Source organism: Nasonia vitripennis (genome assembly GCF_009193385.2).
Source record: "Nasonia vitripennis strain AsymCx chromosome 3 unlocalized genomic scaffold, Nvit_psr_1.1 chr3_random0006, whole genome shotgun sequence".
NCBI classification, from domain to species: domain Eukaryota; kingdom Metazoa; phylum Arthropoda; class Insecta; order Hymenoptera; family Pteromalidae; genus Nasonia; species Nasonia vitripennis.
The window spans coordinates 1,381,121-1,399,994 of record NW_022279625.1 but is presented as its reverse complement, the minus strand read 5'-3'; the positions used below and the strand labels follow the sequence as shown (position 1 = coordinate 1,399,994).

The 18,874-nt window shown below is 36.6% G+C and overlaps 1 protein-coding gene across 1 annotated transcript in view; it reads left to right on the top strand.

Moving 5' to 3' along the window:
- LOC100115531 (glutamate receptor ionotropic, kainate 2) overlaps window positions 1-18,874 on the top strand; it is a 661,409-nt gene that overhangs the window by 323,019 nt on the left and 319,516 nt on the right. Inside the window, exon 7 of the mRNA XM_031925963.2 lies at window positions 16,831-17,136. Coding sequence (XP_031781823.1) covers window positions 16,831-17,136 — 306 coding nt within the window. The remainder of the gene's footprint in view (window positions 1-16,830; window positions 17,137-18,874) is intronic.

The window sequence follows — 18,874 nt, the reverse complement described above, 5'->3', positions numbered from 1 at the left end:
GTAAGCTCGTTCTTATCAAGGATTATCGTTATCCTCCATCCAAATGGCCGTTAGGACGAATCGTTGAGGTCCATCCAGGTCCAGATGATCTCGTCCGTGTGGTTACAGTGAAGACTGCTACCACTTCTCTTCGTCGTCACGTTGCTCGTCTTTGTCCGTTGCACATCGAGGAAGGGGCTAAGAAGACTTGAGTAGGTTCCAGGTGGTTGGTTCGTCTGTTAGACGAAGGCGGGCGGGATGTTCAGTTCGTTTTATTCGTTCAAGTAGTGTACGTGTAAATTTAGGCTTTTTGAATTTCGCGCCGCTGCTCGCTCTCCGTTGCAACGTTGAGAGCGCGCGTGCATGCGTCGAGTTGCGTGCCGCCGGCCCCGCTTGCGAGCGCGCGAAGGGCCCGCGCGCGCGGATTCCTGTTCGGACTGCCTAGCGCTTCGCACGTTTGGTGCACGGTTGCGGACCATCCTTTCGCTCCCCAGGCCCGGCTTCCAGACCTCCAGGACCAGGACGGAAGCAGCGGCGGATTACGACGAGGCCTGCTCAACGCCCTCTTCAGCGGCGGTTTTTGCGTTCGTCTTTGCGGTAAGAGAGCTCTCTCTGCATGCGGAAAAGGTACCTCGCGTCTTTACGTTTGCGTGCGTTCTTTCACTTGAGTTTTTTCTCTTTTAGAGTCACTGTTCTCTTTCTTTTATTTGTATAGTTTCCATTTCCTTATTTTCAATAAAGCTTACACTTGCTGAGGCTTTTCCCTCTAAACCGTGAGGGTTTTCACGCCAAAGCAAGTGCTTTTTGTGTACCGCGAAATCGTGTGTGTTAATTAAAAAGAACCCTTCACTCACTCAACCCTTTCCTTTTGTCGGAACTCACTCTGAGTTCTTTCACTCGTTCTAAGATTAATAATCAGGAGGATTTTATAAGACTGGCTGGAAGATATTATGGAGGAAGTGGAATGGAAGATGGAAGATTCAAGGACACAAAAAAGGTAATTTTTTTAGAGAAGGGAGAATATGGAAAGATATGGAGATGATATGGGAAAAGAGGGCGGAAATAAGAGGAGGCAAGGTCAGACTGGAGCAGTGGCTGTCCTTCGACGAACAAAGGGCCAAGGCGCCCATAATATGAGGTAGAAAAGAAGGAGAGAAGAAGACGAGATTGAAGAGGGCGAGGTTTCACAGAAAGAGGAATGAGTGGCCGAAATTGCAGGTGAATTATATAAATGGGATAAGAAGAAGGAAAAAATCGTAAAGAAAAGAAAAGGGATAAAACGGGAAGAAGAGGGCAGATACAAGAAATGGAGATCGGGAGAGTCAGAGGAGGAGGAGGAGGATTGAAAAGTAAAGATTGAACAGTAAGAAAGAGAGAAAAAAGTAGAAATACACACAAAGATATGTGACGGAGGAACACTCACACACACACACGTACGTACACTTACAATAACACACGCACACATACCCAGCCACGAAAGCAGGAAAGGAACGAGTGCGCACACACGCATAAAAACAGATATACACAAACATAACCCTCAAACAACATGACACACTCACACTACACTACACAGTTCTAGGGTAGAAATGATGTAAATAACGTGAAATATTATTAGAAATACTTAAATAAGTGAAACAATAAAGATATATTATTATTATTATAATTATAGAAGATCTCTAAAAAAACCTTTCTTTTACGGTAAAAATCTGGGAAGGATGAATCTGTTTTCACGTTTATGATACTATTCATATAATAGTGACAATATTCGAAATATATCTGAAATTAATTTTCTTTTAATCTTTTAGTTTTACTGGAAAATGTTTTTAGACAAAAAAAAATCTATAAACTAAACAATAATTAATTGAAAAGTTACAATATTACCGGTACAACAAAATTAAAACACAATTGTAACAAAAAATGATTCGATAAAATTATTAAAAATAAATCGTGGTCATTTTATTCTACGATCTCACTAATTTTTGTAGATATGAAACATTTCCCAGTAAAACTAAAAGATTTAAAAAAAAAAACTTAATTTCAGGTATGTTTCGATAATTGTCATTAGTATATGAATAGTATCATAAACATAAAAACAGATTCATCCTTACCAAGGTTTTTACCTTAAAAGAAAGGTTTTTTAGAGATTTCATATAAATACACATAATACTACAACGCGCTGAACCTGCACCTGAACCTAATCATTGGCCACCCTTAACACCTATACCTATAAGACAGTATCTCGGTATGTAGATGACATCTGCATGAATATAACTATAGAGTTTACTTTTTTCGCGAACTAAAACCGTTATCTAAATAGATAGTTTACACAGCGCATACGAATATATATATATATATATATATATATATATATATATATATATATCTTGTATGTTCTATATATACTAAATATATATAGGAAACATGGGAGAAGAAAATCGGAGAAATAAGACGAAAATGAATCTCCCATGCGAAAAATTCAAACAGCTGTAGATTTTTAACTATAGAATATTTTTTCACCGGACTTCTTTTAAGTGAGAGATAAAATTAATATCTGTTAGATATGTGTCAAGAAAACAAGCTATTAATCAATAAACCATACCCTACCATACCAACACTTCAAGAAGTCACTCTGTCGCTATCCAAAGTGCCTTGAAAACCCCAAGACACTTTAGATAAAAAATGGGTAAGGTGCTGGACTCTCTTCAAAGTGCCTTGACTAAGGTATTTGAAATATAGTCGTATAAAATTACAAGTATACTTCCACGAGTACATTGATCAATTCTTCGCGGAAAAGACCTATGCATCGGGATACCTACTAGATTGTAGAAATGATGATGAGCAAGCAATAGATCGCTATATTCAGAACTTTAAGCAAGAAGAGGGCATAAAACTCGACATACGTCCGTCAATACTGCAAATAACAGTCTTGAACTGTTGATACACGCCTGTTAGTCGGTACTATAGAGTATAGTACTGACCCAGGGATACAAACCCATCCGTCGGTAATGCAGAGACCGTACTCTGCCCACGATAGAGTAAGACTCGACAGCACGGGCAGTCACGACACCAAATTAACCAAGAGGTCATCCAATGGATCAATACCGAACTTACAACAAGAAACAAGAAGCTGACAGTTGCCCACCTGGAGAAGGGTAGGTGCAATTTATGAACGCTCGGACCCGCAAGTAGCTGACAGTTGCCCACCTAGAGAAGGGGAGGCGCAATTTATGAACGCTCAGACCCGCAAGTAGCTGACAGGCTGCGACCACCCGATAAGCTATGAATTAACTTCGGGGAGAAGGGACGCCAACGCATTTTCAGAGCACCGCCAAAAGGACACACCCTTTGCCCTATTCTTTTCCACACCTCATCAGACTATAAAAGCTTATGTGTGACCACGAGGAAGAGACTTCTGTACCCGGAGTTCGTACTGACAGGGCGAAGCTCTGTCCTATCGCCAACTGACCTTTTATTCTAAATCTGATTTAGTTTCTTGAGAGGATCTGAGCTTTTTAGTTTTATTTGACTTTCTGACTTAGAATATTTCACTGTACGAGTACCTTTGTAAACTTATCTGAGAATAAACTCAATTTTATTATTAACTCACATTTTGCGACTTCCCGCCCTGAGAACGAGTCCACGTAGCAGTCTACAGCCATAGAGTACAGCTGAGCTGATAGCCGAGCAACTTCAATTACAAGGTAAGCCACTGTCTTATCTAAGCCTTATTTCAATGTGTGCATGAGTGTATAAGTGTCGTATAGAATTTAGTCCTCACTCACACTTAACAGAATAGCCAGTGGTTTATAAGAACGGGCGCGACCGAACATAAACACCGCATTGTTCGCTTGTGTCTACCTGCGCATTCGTTACCTTTGCCCAAGGCGGTTGGTGTAAACCACCGTGCTGAACTAAAGGTCCTAACATTCCGGACAATTAATAGCTATTTCTATTTTACGTGTGTATTCGCTCTGTGCGGCTTACCCATTTGGGTTTTTAGACGGACGTAGTAGGAAATAGAGCAACAATGACTCCCGGTATGTCAAATAATAAGGTTTAAAGCGCGGCAAAAATTTTAAAATCAAACGCAAAAATCGATTTAGACGACGATAAATGGACAATAAAACAGTATATCAACTTTTTTCGGGATATAATAGGAAACGTTGGAAGAACCGAGCGAGGTGACATTAGAGACGCGTGAAACAATAATCGGACTTTTGAAAGATGAGATATCACGTGCAGAAATCGAAAAAATAGCGAATAGTAACATCATAATAAACATAATAGGAGATCTTATTGAAGCAAAAACTAATCCGGTAAAAATAATTAGAGCGCTTTGAGGAGACAACTCGTAGTCCAGTCAAATTAGATTTTGAAGGTAACAAAACCAAATATAGTAATGTTCCTGCACTTTATGTCGGGAAAGTGTATGTAGAATGATAATTTCCAAAAACTAACTAAAAAGGAGTGGTGGAAAGTTCTCAAATTTGCATATAGGTGTCAAAATTACGCATTTTTTATGAAAATCTAGACAATCGATCAAAAAATAACTTATGCTATGTTAAAGGTACTTAAATTACCTACACATAAATGCACTTCAATTATTTTTTCAGCAATTAATTAAGTGTAAAATCAATGCCTAACGCGAGAAAATGCGTTTTCGATAATTAGGCACTATTATTGCAAAAATCAATGAATGTTGATAAAACTTATGGAAAAGATGATCAATACAACTGTCAATGTGAGTGCCAAAAGCTAATTTTATTGACTGTCGAATTGTTGCTAAAGACATTTGTTAATTTATTTCGATTATTTTTTTGCAGCTAATTGTTTAATTATTAATCGTTGGTTCCATAAGTTAATATTGCGGTTACAGGTTCTATTTGGACCAAAGAAACGTGTGAAAAAAGAAAAATTTCAAAAAGTTAAAATTTAGTTGCTCTTTGCTTTTTTTATAATGTTAATTGTTAATAAACTATTCGGCGCATCGAACTGAAATTTCGGGAATAATTAAAGAAAGAGTTAAACTTTATTTTTCAAACAGTTTCACATTGATATTCTAGATAATAAACGCGCTAGCAAGAGTGAATGTTTACGTTAATGAACTACCTGTGCGCGCGAGGAGGAACGCTAAGCACACAGCACAATGTGAGAGAAAAATAAATTAAAGTACGCGAACTTGTTGCTGAATTTAGCGATATTTTTCATGTAGAAGGAGATAAACTATGTAAAACGCCGCTGTTAAAACTAACGATATCTACGACTGACGAGGTATCCGTGACGACAAATCCGTATCGGAGATTGCCGGAAGAAAGATAAGAACAGGAGCGTCAGATAAAAGAAATGCTCGAGGAGGGGAAAGTTGAGAGATTGACATCGTCATACTACAGACCTTGCTTTCTAGTTCCGAAAAAGCCGGATTCGAAGGGCAACATTAAATATAGATTAGTAATTGATTACAACTAAATGCGAAAACGCTAAATGATCAGTATCCATTGCAAAATATATTAGATATTAGATCAATTAGGAGGCGCGAAATACTTTTCGATTTTTTATTTGAAATCGGGATATCAGTAAATAGAAATTGCGAAAGAATATAGGCATAAAACAGCGTTCGCGACGCAAATCAGTCTGTATCTTTTTACTCGCAGTAGTTTCGGGCTCCGTACGATGCCAGCAACTTTCTCACGCACACTTACTATCGCATTGGCGGGTCTCTCGGCAAGGAATTGTTCATTTATATGGACGATATCATAGTGCATTCAAGCACATTTGAAGAGCATTTAGAAAGAATTAGACATTTGTTCGAGAGATTGAGAAAATATGTTCTTAAATTGCAAGAGGATAAGTGTAAATTTTTAAAAGAAAAAGTTTCGTATTCAGGACACGTGATATCGATAACAGGAGTAAAACCGGACCCGAGGAAAATCGAGGCAGTCAAGCAATACCCAGCTCCTAAAAATAAAAAAGAATATTAAACAATTCCAGGGCTTCGTGGATTATTATAAATCGCGTTGCCACTAAAAATAATCGCGTTTCCACTAAAAAGAATGTTAAAAAACGACGCGAAATTTAAATGGTCAGATAAAGAGCAAAAAGCATTCAAAATATTGAGAGATAAATTATGCGAAGAACCGATACTAGCTTTTTCCAACTTTTCCGAACAGTTTACACTGGTAACAGACAGTTCGGAATATGTTTAAGGAGCAGTGCTGTTAAACGGGGAGCCGGGTAAAGAACATCTGGTGGGGTACATGTCGCGTACTTTAACTGAGGCCAAAAGGAAATGGGACACCTGCAATAAAGAAGCGAACGCGCTAGTCTCGCCAATAAACCATTTTAGATTGTACCTATTTGGAAGATAATTCGAGTTAATCACGGATAACATCGCGCGCTACAATGGCTAAAATGGCACAAAGATCCGAATTCAAGGGTTAACCGCTACAGATTATCACTGGCAGAATTCGAGTTCAATATTTAATACAAACCGGGAAAGACAAATATAGCGGACGTATTTTCGCGGAATCCAGTTAAAGGCGTAGTAAATATCGTGACGGCCAAAGAAAACAAAGAAGGAGAAAAAGCAAGTGCGGACGAAGACTTGCAAGGAGAGACCGCACGCAGTGAAAGTGCGGCGCCGGCACATGCGATGATGACGCAAACTCGAGCAGGTAGGCAGTTAGAAGAAAAGTATTAAACAGCAATAAAAGCCCTCATGCCCCGGGAACGAAAGAAAAAAGAAGCGTGAAGCGAAAAAAAATCGCAAGAAGAAACACGTCAGGAAAGTAATAAAGTTAACAAACCGACAGAACAAAGCGAGAAAAAGGGTCCGACTGAGAGCGATACGTGCGATATAGCGGAGTACGAGGCCGGCGGAGACGAGTTACAACTAAAAAGCAGCGAGAAAATCAAATTTGAGAAAGAAGAGGAATCGGAGGAGCATGGGCGCGAAGAGATGCGACATATTATCGTTCAGAGCGAACCGCCGCAAAGCGAAGAAGAAAGCGAAGGGAAGAGAGAAGGGGGATATCGAAGAAAGGGAGGAACCTGACCAATTCCAAGAGAGAGAGAGCGGCCATTGTATGCAGGAAAAAAATGTTCATGCGAAAAGACAATTTTGTGTATTTTCTAACAACAAAACGAGAACCGTGCGATGACGGGTCACGGCAATTAATAATACGGGAAAAATTACCGCTGTTCACTCAATTGCAAGTAGAAATTCCTTACTCTATGAAAATAAATAATTTAAATTTTGTTAGCAACAAGTACAGTGTGAGAAATATTAATTTAATTTATTAGCTACGTATACAACTTATGGATAATAATATTTAATTAATATTTTTCAGAAATGTCTTTCATTTGGTCTGAGGGGACATATTTAAGGTACATTTTAAGCCCGGGTAGAGTAAAGAAGATGGTCCAGATCTTTTACAAAGCCGTGGCAAGTGACTAAAACACTTATTTATATAGTAATGTCATGAATTTTGGTCAGTGATTTTGTATAGTATATATATGATATTTCTCAGTAGAAATAGTGTATAGTGTAAATATTTTCAGTAGATATTTTTTGTTTTTTATTTGAAAAACATGAAAAGAAAAAATTTTTATTGGACGAATATTTTGTTGCTTTTTGGTAGGATTTAACCCAGGCTGGACGCTATATATGCTTGGGGCCGATAACTACTTAAATCTCTAAGAAAAAAATTGTGTTTTGTGATGGTATAATTAAACACTCTATAAATATTAAATCATTTGGTAGAGAATAAAACTCGGCATTTATTCTTTTAAAATGGCAGACGAAATTTTATTCTTCACAAAAGATTAAACTTTGAGATTTATTTTTTACAAAAGAATAAGTCGTGTTATTTATTCTTTTGAAATGACGGAGCAAAACTTTATTTTTCACGAAAGATTAAACAGCTAGATTTATTTTTTACGAAAAAACAAACTATATGTATATATACTATATAACTATAACAAAAGAATAACCTGTGCAAATTATTCTTTACAGAAGTTTAAACTGCGAAATTTATTCTTTACAAAAGAATAACCTGTGCAAATTATTCTTTACAAAAGTTTAAACTGCAAGATTTATTCTCTAAAACGTTTAAAGTGTACGTTTCATTCTTTACAAAAGAATAAACTGTACCTTTTATTCTTTTAGTACTCGTAAAAAGTATAAAAGTAATGATTTATACTTTCCCAAAGAAGTAATCAAAGCATTTATTCTTCCTAGCGCCTGTTTTTGTTTTTTAGACTTTAGAGTGTAGGTGCGGATGACTGTGTGTGCGTATACCGTTATCATTCTGGAACCACGCGATAAAATTTGACAAGTATATATGTTTTCTGATTCTGAATTCGGGGACAATTTTTTTATGATTATTACCGAATAGTCGTTACGGTGGTAGAACGGTTAAAACTACCGGAAGAAATTACTGTGTTTTTTATCAGTGTCGATTCTCCAGATTGACCGTTTCGTTCAATTTTAACGATAAAAACGGTTAATATCTCCAAAACTAAATTGTCAAACGTTTTGATAAAATTTATGACAATAAAAAACGATAGTATCTAGTTGTTGTAGAAATTTTAAGTCATTTTGGCGACTAGTTTTTGGGCTAAAAATCTAAAACCAAAAAAACATGGGTTTTCGATGTCGTACGATTACGGGATTAAAAAGACTTTAATTAAGTCAAAATTTTGAGAAAAGAGAGATCTTTCACTCAATCCGGCTAAGTTCTTTTTGCAGCTAAACGTAAACAACGAAGTTATACATACCCTATTGCAAAATCTCACGTGAGATCTCGCCTGAGATCTCGCCTGAGATCTCACCTGAGATCTCATGCCAAAATCTCATCTGTTATTTTGGTCCGGAAGCTGCCGGATCCTCTTATTTATTAAAAAATGAGTTTTTTAATATTGGTAGTCGCCTATAAGGAGGAGCCTCCCCCCAAATAAGTTAAAAAAACTAAGTTTCAAAGCATTTTAGACATTTTTTCGATTTTTAAAAATATCTCATCTAAAATCTCACCTGAGATCTCAGGTGACCTCTAAGGTGAGATCTCAGAAGAGAAATTTTTAAAAATCGAAAAAACATCTTAAATGCTTCGAAACCTAGTTTTTTGAACTCTTCTGAGTAGGAGCACGTCTTTATAAGCGTCTTCCAATATTAAAAACCTTATTTTTTATTAAATAAGAGGATCCAGCAGCTTCCGGACCAAAATTACAGATGAGATTTTGGCATGAGATCTCTGGTGAGATATCAGGTGAGATCTCTGGTGAGATCTCTGGTGAGATCTCACGTGAGATTTTGCAATAGGAGAGTAAATTGTCAATATGGCCTACGCGTCAAAATAAATTCCATTTTGCGGATTTATTTGCGTTTAATGCCTGGAGAGAAAAATCATGAATTATAAGAATGATATGAAAGGTGATTTGTTGAACAAGTCGTGAACAGCGTGGACAAATTTCAGTTTGAAAAATTATAAATCGAAAAACTAATTAGTTAAAAATAAAATAATATTTAATAATGCATATATCGATACAAATTCATGTAATATGCATGTGACGCAGATATCCACCAGGTATTTAATGGGTATCACACAGTATTAGTTCGCGTAAGTAATGTTAATTGTTACAGATTCTAAGAAAAGAGTGTACAGAAAAGAAAAGAGCACTTGACTTAACAAATAAAACAACTATTGCCACTTTTTGAGTAGGTTGTGTATACGATTGTTAGTAAAAATAAGTATTAGTTATGCACATAAATTGTTCGATGTGTGTCCATGGATCAACCGACTGGGATCTGAGGTAGCTAGCTGAGCCAGACAGCACACAGCTGTCTTCTTTTACTTCGTCAGAAGCGGGTTAATCAATTATTATGCGTGCTAAGTTTTACGGTAAAGAGAATCTCTGGATCAGCCTACGAGAGAAATCTTCTAGTGTACTTATTAGTGAAGATAAAAATAGTCGAATACTTATTTCATGGTTAGAAAATTCACCAACACTGTTGGGCTGGCGTGGGAAAAGACCTCCTGGTCTCGCGTTCTTGCTCGACTGCGTAGCTTAGGTGCCCAAATCGTATACTCAAAAAGATTGCGAGGTGTATACTTTAAAGGTATAAAGCATTTAAGGCAACCAAAAAAATCTCACTTGATCCAGTAAAACGTGACTGCGAGGCAGCATCCATTGCGGCTATCGAGTCACTAGACTGGAGACGAAAGAATTCGAGAGTTGTAGTTTTGTGAAAGGTTATGAGTAGACTGCTCTTGCTGCAGCACACGAGTGTACTAATTGTGAGTTTAGTTGTGTGCAGGTGCGGCCGAACCTTGCTGAGAATTTCCAAAGAGACTCAGCGAGCATGAGGTGCAGAGAGTAAGAAAGATTTATTAGATTTAGATTTATATGTTTTTATTGTTGTACATTATATTGTACATATTTAAATATAGTAAATACAGATAGGATAAAAAATTGTTGTGTAAGAAGTGATAGTGTGAAGAGTAAATGGAATGAGGTGAAATGAGATGGGTGTGTATGTTTGTGTCATGTTTGCGTGTTTTCCAATTTAAAGAAGTATGATTTAGCTGTTTATTCAAAGTGTGATATGGATAGTGTGTTACGAAAGTGAGATGATAGGCTATTCCAGAGACAGGAAGCACTGATGAAAAATGAGTTCCTTAGCGTCTCCGTCTTGAAGGACGGGATGTCCAGGGGGGTCACGTCACCCCTTACAGGCCTGAGCACGACGTGGAAATTAAAATAGGCTAATAGGTAGCTAGGTACGAAGGTGTTGAACATTTTCCTTAGAAAACAGGCCATGAAGTATTTCCTACGTCCGGCGGCGGTAAGCCATTGCAACTCACGCCTATAAGAGGAGATGTGCTCGTCCGTCCTTCCACCGTAGATATAACGGATCCCCGTGTTGACAAGCCTCTGCAGCCTCAAGTCAAGTTCCTGTGTCAGGTCACAGTAAGCCAGTGAACAGTAATCGATGATGGGAAATAGGAGTGCTTGCACCAAGTGTTGGCGCAACCTGAGGTTAGTGCTCTTCCTAAAAAAATAGAGACGGTACATTAAAGAGTGAGCACGTTTACAAATTTGTGTAACGTGCTCTTTCTACGTGAGTTTGGAGTCTAGCACCAAACTCAGATTGCGCACCGATGATTCGTAGTCGACCCGGGCTCCCCCTATATTTATATAGGTGTTAGCAGTAGTAGGTAGAGCATTTATATAGTAGGGGAAGCCCAGGACGATTGCCTTAGTCTTAAGGACATTAAGTTTAAGACTATTTGATGCAGCCAAGTCCATTATCCTCTCGGTGTTAGCACTCATCCTGACAGAGCAGGAATCAAGCTCCTCGAGGTGGCATTGGCTGTAGATCTGCAGGTCATCCGCGTAGATTAGATGGGACACATCTGAATCTAGGCAAAAGCCAATATCATTGATGTACAACGCGAACAACAAGGGGCCTCAAACTGACCCCTGTGGAACACTGGTGTTTAATGATAGAAAAGTTGAGAGTTCGTTGTTGTCACCAATGACGGCCTGTTCTCTTCCCGTGAGGTAAGATGCAAGCCAGCAGATAACTTGCTTGGAAAAGCCGAAAGAGAATAGCTTTCCGAGTAGCTTGACGTGACACACAGTATCAAATGCCTTGCTAAAATCAAATAGAAGTAGCAGAGTGACCTTCTTCCTGTCTATCCCAAGCCTGACATCATCAGTCAGCTTAATTAAGCCAGACTGCGTGCTGTGGCCAGTGCGATAGCCGGCGAGATGATTTATGGCGTTCGTGATGTGAGCGTTAAGAATGGTAATGCATTCGTCAAGTGATGGCGTGGTGAAGGATGACCAGTCACATGCGCTAAGGAAGTCCCTTAGCTTCTCAGCACAGATTCCTTTGTAATTTCTGTAAGAGTATGTAGCAGGTACGTGGCGTGGAATCTGTACGTCGAGTGTGGCCATGATAAGGTCATGTCCGTAAGTGAAAGGAGTGTATCTTTCAGTATGAGAGCAGTTGTAAATTTAAAATAATAATTGACAACATTTCAACTTGTCGAAGCTGTTTTTCGAACCGATTTTATATCTTTTTTATATGCGGTTACAAGTTCAAAATAAATTGTCGCTTCCAATGATGTGTATAGCACATCTTAAATTACCTGTTAGGTCTTGACTTAGGCCCTGTAATTATTATAATAGTATAGCACTTACTTAATGTAGTACTATAAGGATGGTTTCTGCTTGATCCTGTTGCTGTCACCTTCTGTAGATTGACCAGTCGTATGCAAGGGAAATTGGAATGATTCACTCTTGATTGAACTAAGTTTTATTTGTATTTATTAAACTGTAGATGATTCTAATAAGACCAAGTAAGACTTAATTACTGCTAGCTCTGTCAAGAGCTCAGAGCGTCGTAGCAGAGTGCAGGTTTCAAATTAGACTGCTTATGAGATGGCATCGAGTCACACTCGTTACCTCGTTCGATCCACTTATAAAGCGCATTCATCAAAATAAAGTGTAACGCTCATATCACATATTCATAATTATACAAAAATACGTCTCAGGACATAACATACCAACAAAGACAAGCTAATCTTACGCTAACACTGAAGGTTTCATGACTTAGAGTAGTAGGATTGAACTTATTGACAAGAATAGCGACTATGCTGGGCTTGAGGCTAGTCGGGCGTCGTTGCCGACTTTTTTGAGCCACGTTAGTTCCTCATTCCTAGGCTTGGTATTGAGCGCAAAGTCAAAGTGACGCTTATTGGCAGTCCATTAGCGGTCTTTATTGCGCACTGCTTAAAGTTGCTGTAACGAAGCAAGAAAGACCTTTTAGTTATAGTTTTCTATTTATTTTAGAAAAATAAGTAGAGAAGAGTAGCCGTTAAAGCGATTGTTTGGTAGCCTGATTAGTCTATTGCTGTAAGATAAGGCTCTCAAGATGATTACTGATTCACGACGCTGCTGTTTTTATAATCTTTGTCTCTGACGATCCACGCTAGTGCGCTGGAGTCATCCTGACGGACATTCAATGCTTAGTCACACAAATCTTTACTAGCAATAGCACCAGTATCTTCTAGGTATACTATCTTGATGGTTGCTATCTATAAAGAAAGCGTAATCTTATCCAACAGAAAGACGAATAACTATCCTGCTTACTGTTTTTGCACAACTACTTAAATACTATTCGTCATGTTAAGTCTATAGCGCTCCGTCAGTAAGCAATAGCGGACACTCCATAAGAACTACACTTGATCCTCCCGAACCCAGAGGAGCTTCTTGTAGCGTGTCCGTCATTGGTTACTGAGGGGGCGCTGTAGACTTAAGACGACGAATATGACGAAATTTATATCTAAAAAAATAAACTTCTAAAAAAGTAAAAGGTTAGGCGAGTTTGATATATTCCGCAACGAAATTACAAATAAAAAGGACTGAGATCAATCAAACAAAGTCAAGTTTCTTATATTTAATCATAATAAAGCAAAAAATTGTTTTGTTGAATCAAGGGCTTACTTAAGTTGAAGTTAAGTTATATGATGATCCATTAGGAACAACTCTTAAGATACTTACCACATAACTTGCCATGCCCTTTTTATTGTACTTATGGTGTTTGTATCACGTTTTAATTAATAAGAAAATTTCAGTTGTTTACTAGGAAACAAAATCAAATGGGCATGGCAAGTTATGTGGTAAGTATCTTAAGAGTTGTTCCTAATGGATCATCATATAACTTAACTTCAAGTTAAGTAAGCCCTTGATTCAACAAAACAATTTTTTTGCTTTATTATGATTAAATATAATATAATTATGATTAAATATAATAAACTTGACTTTGTTTGATTGATATCAGTCCTTTTTTATTTGTAATTTCGTTGCGGAATATATCAAACTCGCTTAACCTTTTACTTTTTTAAAAGTCAATTTTTTTAGAGATTTCAGTTTTTTTTTAAATATTTCATATTTGTCCTAAAAATAAAATATAAGCATCTTTAGCACCTTTTGACCATGACTTTTTTGTAACATTTTTATTACTTACATGAAAACACTGATTGTTCTGTCCCAAAATATTAGTATGCTGGCTATGATTGATAATGTATGTTAGAAAAATACAGATAGTTGTAAATTTTCACTGTCCACGAATATTATTATTACACTCAGACACCCATATCTACGAAGCGCACCATCTAGACTTCGTCATTATCCACCCTGTACACTTGTAGACTCTATCCTCCTATAGTTTATTTAAATGGGCACCAAAAACCACATTGCGAATTATCTAGACTTCGCTATCAGCCACCCTGTTCACCTAGACACGACCTTTGAATGATTTTTACACCTAGACACAAAAAAACCACGTCGCGCTCCACCTGGACGTCGTCATCGGCTACCCTCGCTACCTAGTTACTGTTACTGTTTCGGAACACAGAGTATGCACCAGTCAGTATACGTGTGTGGGAAAGCAATATGTGTGGCTAAATTCACGGTCTTAACATTAGCTGTGTGCAGCTAACTTCATGGTCTGAACATTGTTAGGCTGAAGAATCCAAAACGGATTTGAGCATTTTTGTTGGAACATGCACGTTTATTATAAAAGAAGATGCTTTCTTGTGAATATATCGATTGGAAATCATAGTTAAGCATACAAATATGATTATACGCAAAAAAAATCAGATACATCGCATAATTAGATACCTCGCATTCAAGAGCAATAGCCCGATGAGTAGGCTTGAGCATGACTACACCGAATTGTGTCTGTTCTTTAATCTGCCAACGATAACTAGTTTACATCATTACCATGACTACCTGCTGTCCTTCAAGGTCCTTCGGGATTTCGTTACTAGTGAGATTATCAAAGCCAAATTCCGCGTCAGGGAACTCGCGTATACGCTTCATAACCACCGACCTCTTCAAGAGAAATCTTCATCGTCCGATTTTTCATTTTTCTCAACGATTATTAGGCTTAGTTGCTCTTGGAACGTCCTCCCTCTATCCCGAAATTAAAGAATTTTGTTTTTACTTTTTAGTCACACTCGATAACACCTGTATTGCTTCCTCCTAGAGGAAGCTTTGTAATAGTAAAATTTTGAGTTTCTTCAAAACTTCTAGAAAATACTTTTTAGTTTGTTAGAAGTTCAAATCAAGTGTTTTTGGAAAATGTCCGTATGGATGTGTGTGTGTGTGTGTGTGTGTGTGGATGTGTGCGTGTGTATGTATAACATAATATTTCTGGAACTACTTTGTCAATATCAATAAAATTTGATATGCATATATATTTTTGGATTCTGAATTCGGGAAAAATAGTTATTTTTTAATTTCTTAACTATATTTTTTTATGGCCATTTTTTGATTTTTATAAAACACTATTTTGCGTTTTTTTCAATCATCCCATTGTTACAAACAATTCAGCTATAATGCATTTGAAAGAGAATAAAATTACCTACTTTTCCTCGTTTGGTACTCGGGATTGACCGCTTTGTTCGGCAGATAAAATGAGAAAGGCGATTTTAAAAAAAAAGTAGATATTTTATGTCTTTTGGCTAAGTTTATTGCACAGCTTTCAAACCCCTATGGTTCGTAAGATATCAAGGTTTCAATTTTTTTGATTTCTTATATCTCTAAAACAATGTAGTCAAATGCTTCAAAATTTTATTTTGTGATTCACTATAAAAAAAGCTATTTGTTGTTAAAATTTTAAAAGAGTCCATCAAGCTGTTTTCAACTAAAGAGCTAAAATGTAAAAATCTTTTTCTTAAAAATTGCGCGAGCGACCTATCTAATGAATAACCTGCTGTTTTGATGGTTAGGTTGGTTAGGAACACATGGAAACATGCGTGAATTTCTGTGAAAAAAAATTAACGACAGTGTTCGTATTCTATAATAAGCAAACAGAGGGGTCTGCAAACTTTTGGACAATGAACTATCCAAAACTTTTATTAAATTGTGGATCAAAAATCGCTTCATGCATTAGCAAGCAGATATATAGATATATTAAAACAATATTTTATTTATTGGACTTATAAATTTAGTTGGAGGAAGCTACGTGCCAATGAATTGGCAGCGGATTTTTTTTCTTGTGAATATGTAAAATTTTCTTGCGTCTACGCAATTCTGTAAAGGGCTTATAGCCCGTTTGATTATTAAATAAATAAATAAATAAATAGATACAAAAATGTAAATATTTGTATTTATTGAATTAAAAATTCGAGAACCTAATATGGAAGAAAATAGTGTCGCTTTCGCCGCAGGCTTCTTAAACTCACCTTTGTGGCGCTACCGCGCCACTTGATTAAAAACCTTAGCTTTCCGCAGCGTCGACGCAGTGGACACCTCTTTTCGGGTATTTTATTTATTACATATACTGGCGTACCATATGGAATTTAAATAAGTAGTCAGTATGTAAATTTATAACCTCCTATAACTACAAATTATCGATTGCTGAAAAATCAGAAAGTTTAAAAAAAAGAGATGCAAAAAGGCGAAATTTCTTTACAGCATGCTATGAAAACTAAAAAGTGTCGTACTTCCTGTGATACCTGGTTTCCAAACGCATATTATGAGTTATTTGGTTCTTTAACATAATCTTTAAAATACCTTTTTTGTCAGGTCATTTTTGAAATACTTAATTTCTAAAGACTCCGTGTTACTACAAACTAGTTCATCCTCCCAACCATCGATATAAAACTTGCATTCGTCATAAAAGTACTATCGTGCTCCTTAATATTATTCTATTTAATACCTTTACATTAATAGACATCTTACATAATTTAATTTATTTAATTTTAATTGTTTAATAATTTATTTATTTTTAATTTTTTTAAATTTAATTGATATTTCCACCAATATTACATTTTTCAGGATTTACATACAATAAATTTAAAGCCGTATCAATATTCTGGTGTAAATTTGACTGGGATACGTTTAATTCAGCCGGAAGGCTACACGACTATTCAAGAAATCATGATTCGTCAAGAAAGCTATTTTAAATTAAAAAAATATCCTAATTTTCGCACTGAACATGCTTTAATTTATGACTCAGTTAAAATATTTGCTGAAGGTTTTAAACGTTTAAAATCTGCAACCAAGGGTAACTTAAAAAAAATTGTTTGTAACAAAACTGAAAGTTGGGAACATGGAATAAGTTTAAATAACTTTATTAAGTCCGTAAGTGAATAATTTTTTATTTTATTTCGCTATTAACCTAGTTAAGATATGAATTTTACACTTGTGTGTGTGTTTTTTTATGAGGCCTAGGTAGAGTAAGCTCTGCGCAAAGGGCCTCCGACACCGGATTCCCAGAGGCAATATCGTTAAACAATACTTCCATTGCGCCCATTAACAAGCCTAATGGGCTTCTCCATTGAAGTTTGACATTTTCATACGTCATTCAACCACCAAGTTGATTAGAGATTCAGGATCAAAATCATCTTCATCATGCTGCATTGTCCAGGCGTCTGCTTCCTGCCGAATCATCCGGTCGTCTACATCGTGCAGTATTGACCAGTTCTCCTCTAGAAAGACTCAACCTCGACACCTAAGTTCTTCTACATGGGGTCAGGGAGTCTGAGCTCAACTCAGTTACCTACCTTCCTCAGCATCGGTCTAAGGAGCGCTTAGAGTTACTCAACCCTAGCTCCTACGTTCCTCTGTATCATGCAGGGGAGTGAGAGCTCGACTCTGTGACCTATGTTCCTCTGCATCGATCCGAGGAGCGATTCGTATATACTACCTAGTGGCCTTTGTTTAGCAATAGTTTTACTCGGCTGTTTCGCCTTGTCTTTTCCTTCTTTTCAATTTTCAATTTTAATTTCAAATTCAATTTCAATTTATTAACCAGATGAAAAGTACAGAGTATTTACAAGAAAATACCCATACCTGCCAAGGTAACCAGTGTTACCTGTGTGCAGCTGGTATTACAAAAGATAAATATATGTATATCTTACCTCAACTTTGACTAGCTAGAACTTGAAGCCAAATGTATATAATAGTAAATATAATATAATATAATAATATAAAAATAATACTTAAGAACTAAACAAAAATGATACATAATGTTAAATTAGCTTATACAGTACAACAACAACAAAAACCGAAAGTGGCAGTAATTAACAATTAATCGAATCTAATTTTTAATTAAATTTAATCCTGACTGTTTACTTATATCTATTACTTTAAGATTATTTAGAAGCCCGATGTAAGTCAGTATAGCTTTGTTAAAGCTATTCTTTTCACTAATTCTTTTTTTGCTTTTGGGTATGATTAAACTCTTATTTCTTGTGACACTCGTAGAAGCTAGAAATTGCGTTTTGAGATCAACAAAGTGGTGTCTTAAGGCTTCAAAAGCAAAAAGTTGTTCAAGGTTTAAAGGGTTCTCATGTACAATGAAACTATTCGCATTAATCATCTTTAATATTTTCTTTTGGATATTTTGCACTAGATTACGATTGCTCTTATACGCATCACCCTATGCTGAGATTCCATAGCTAATAATACTATGAAAAAAAGGATAGTATATCATTCTTAAAGTTTCAATAGACATAATATTAGCAAGCTCTTAAAAAATGTATACCAGGTACTTTGTTTTTTTTATGATGTGTAGTATATGTTTGTCCCACTTTAAGTTACAGTCCATGACAATTCCTAAATATTTGTAATGCTCTACTCTAGATATTAAGCTTTCTTGAATTTTAATTTCAATTTGGGTCGGTACACTATTGCAATAACTACCCAAGGTCATGCATACAGTCTTATCCACATTTAGTGATAATTTATTTACAGTCAGCCTGCTATCAATCACTAACAAGTATTTATTCATATTATTTTGCGCCTCAGACCAAGTAACGCCCGTAGCTGTAATAGCGGTATCATGGATCCCCAGGATGGATTCCAAAGGGATCTCTTT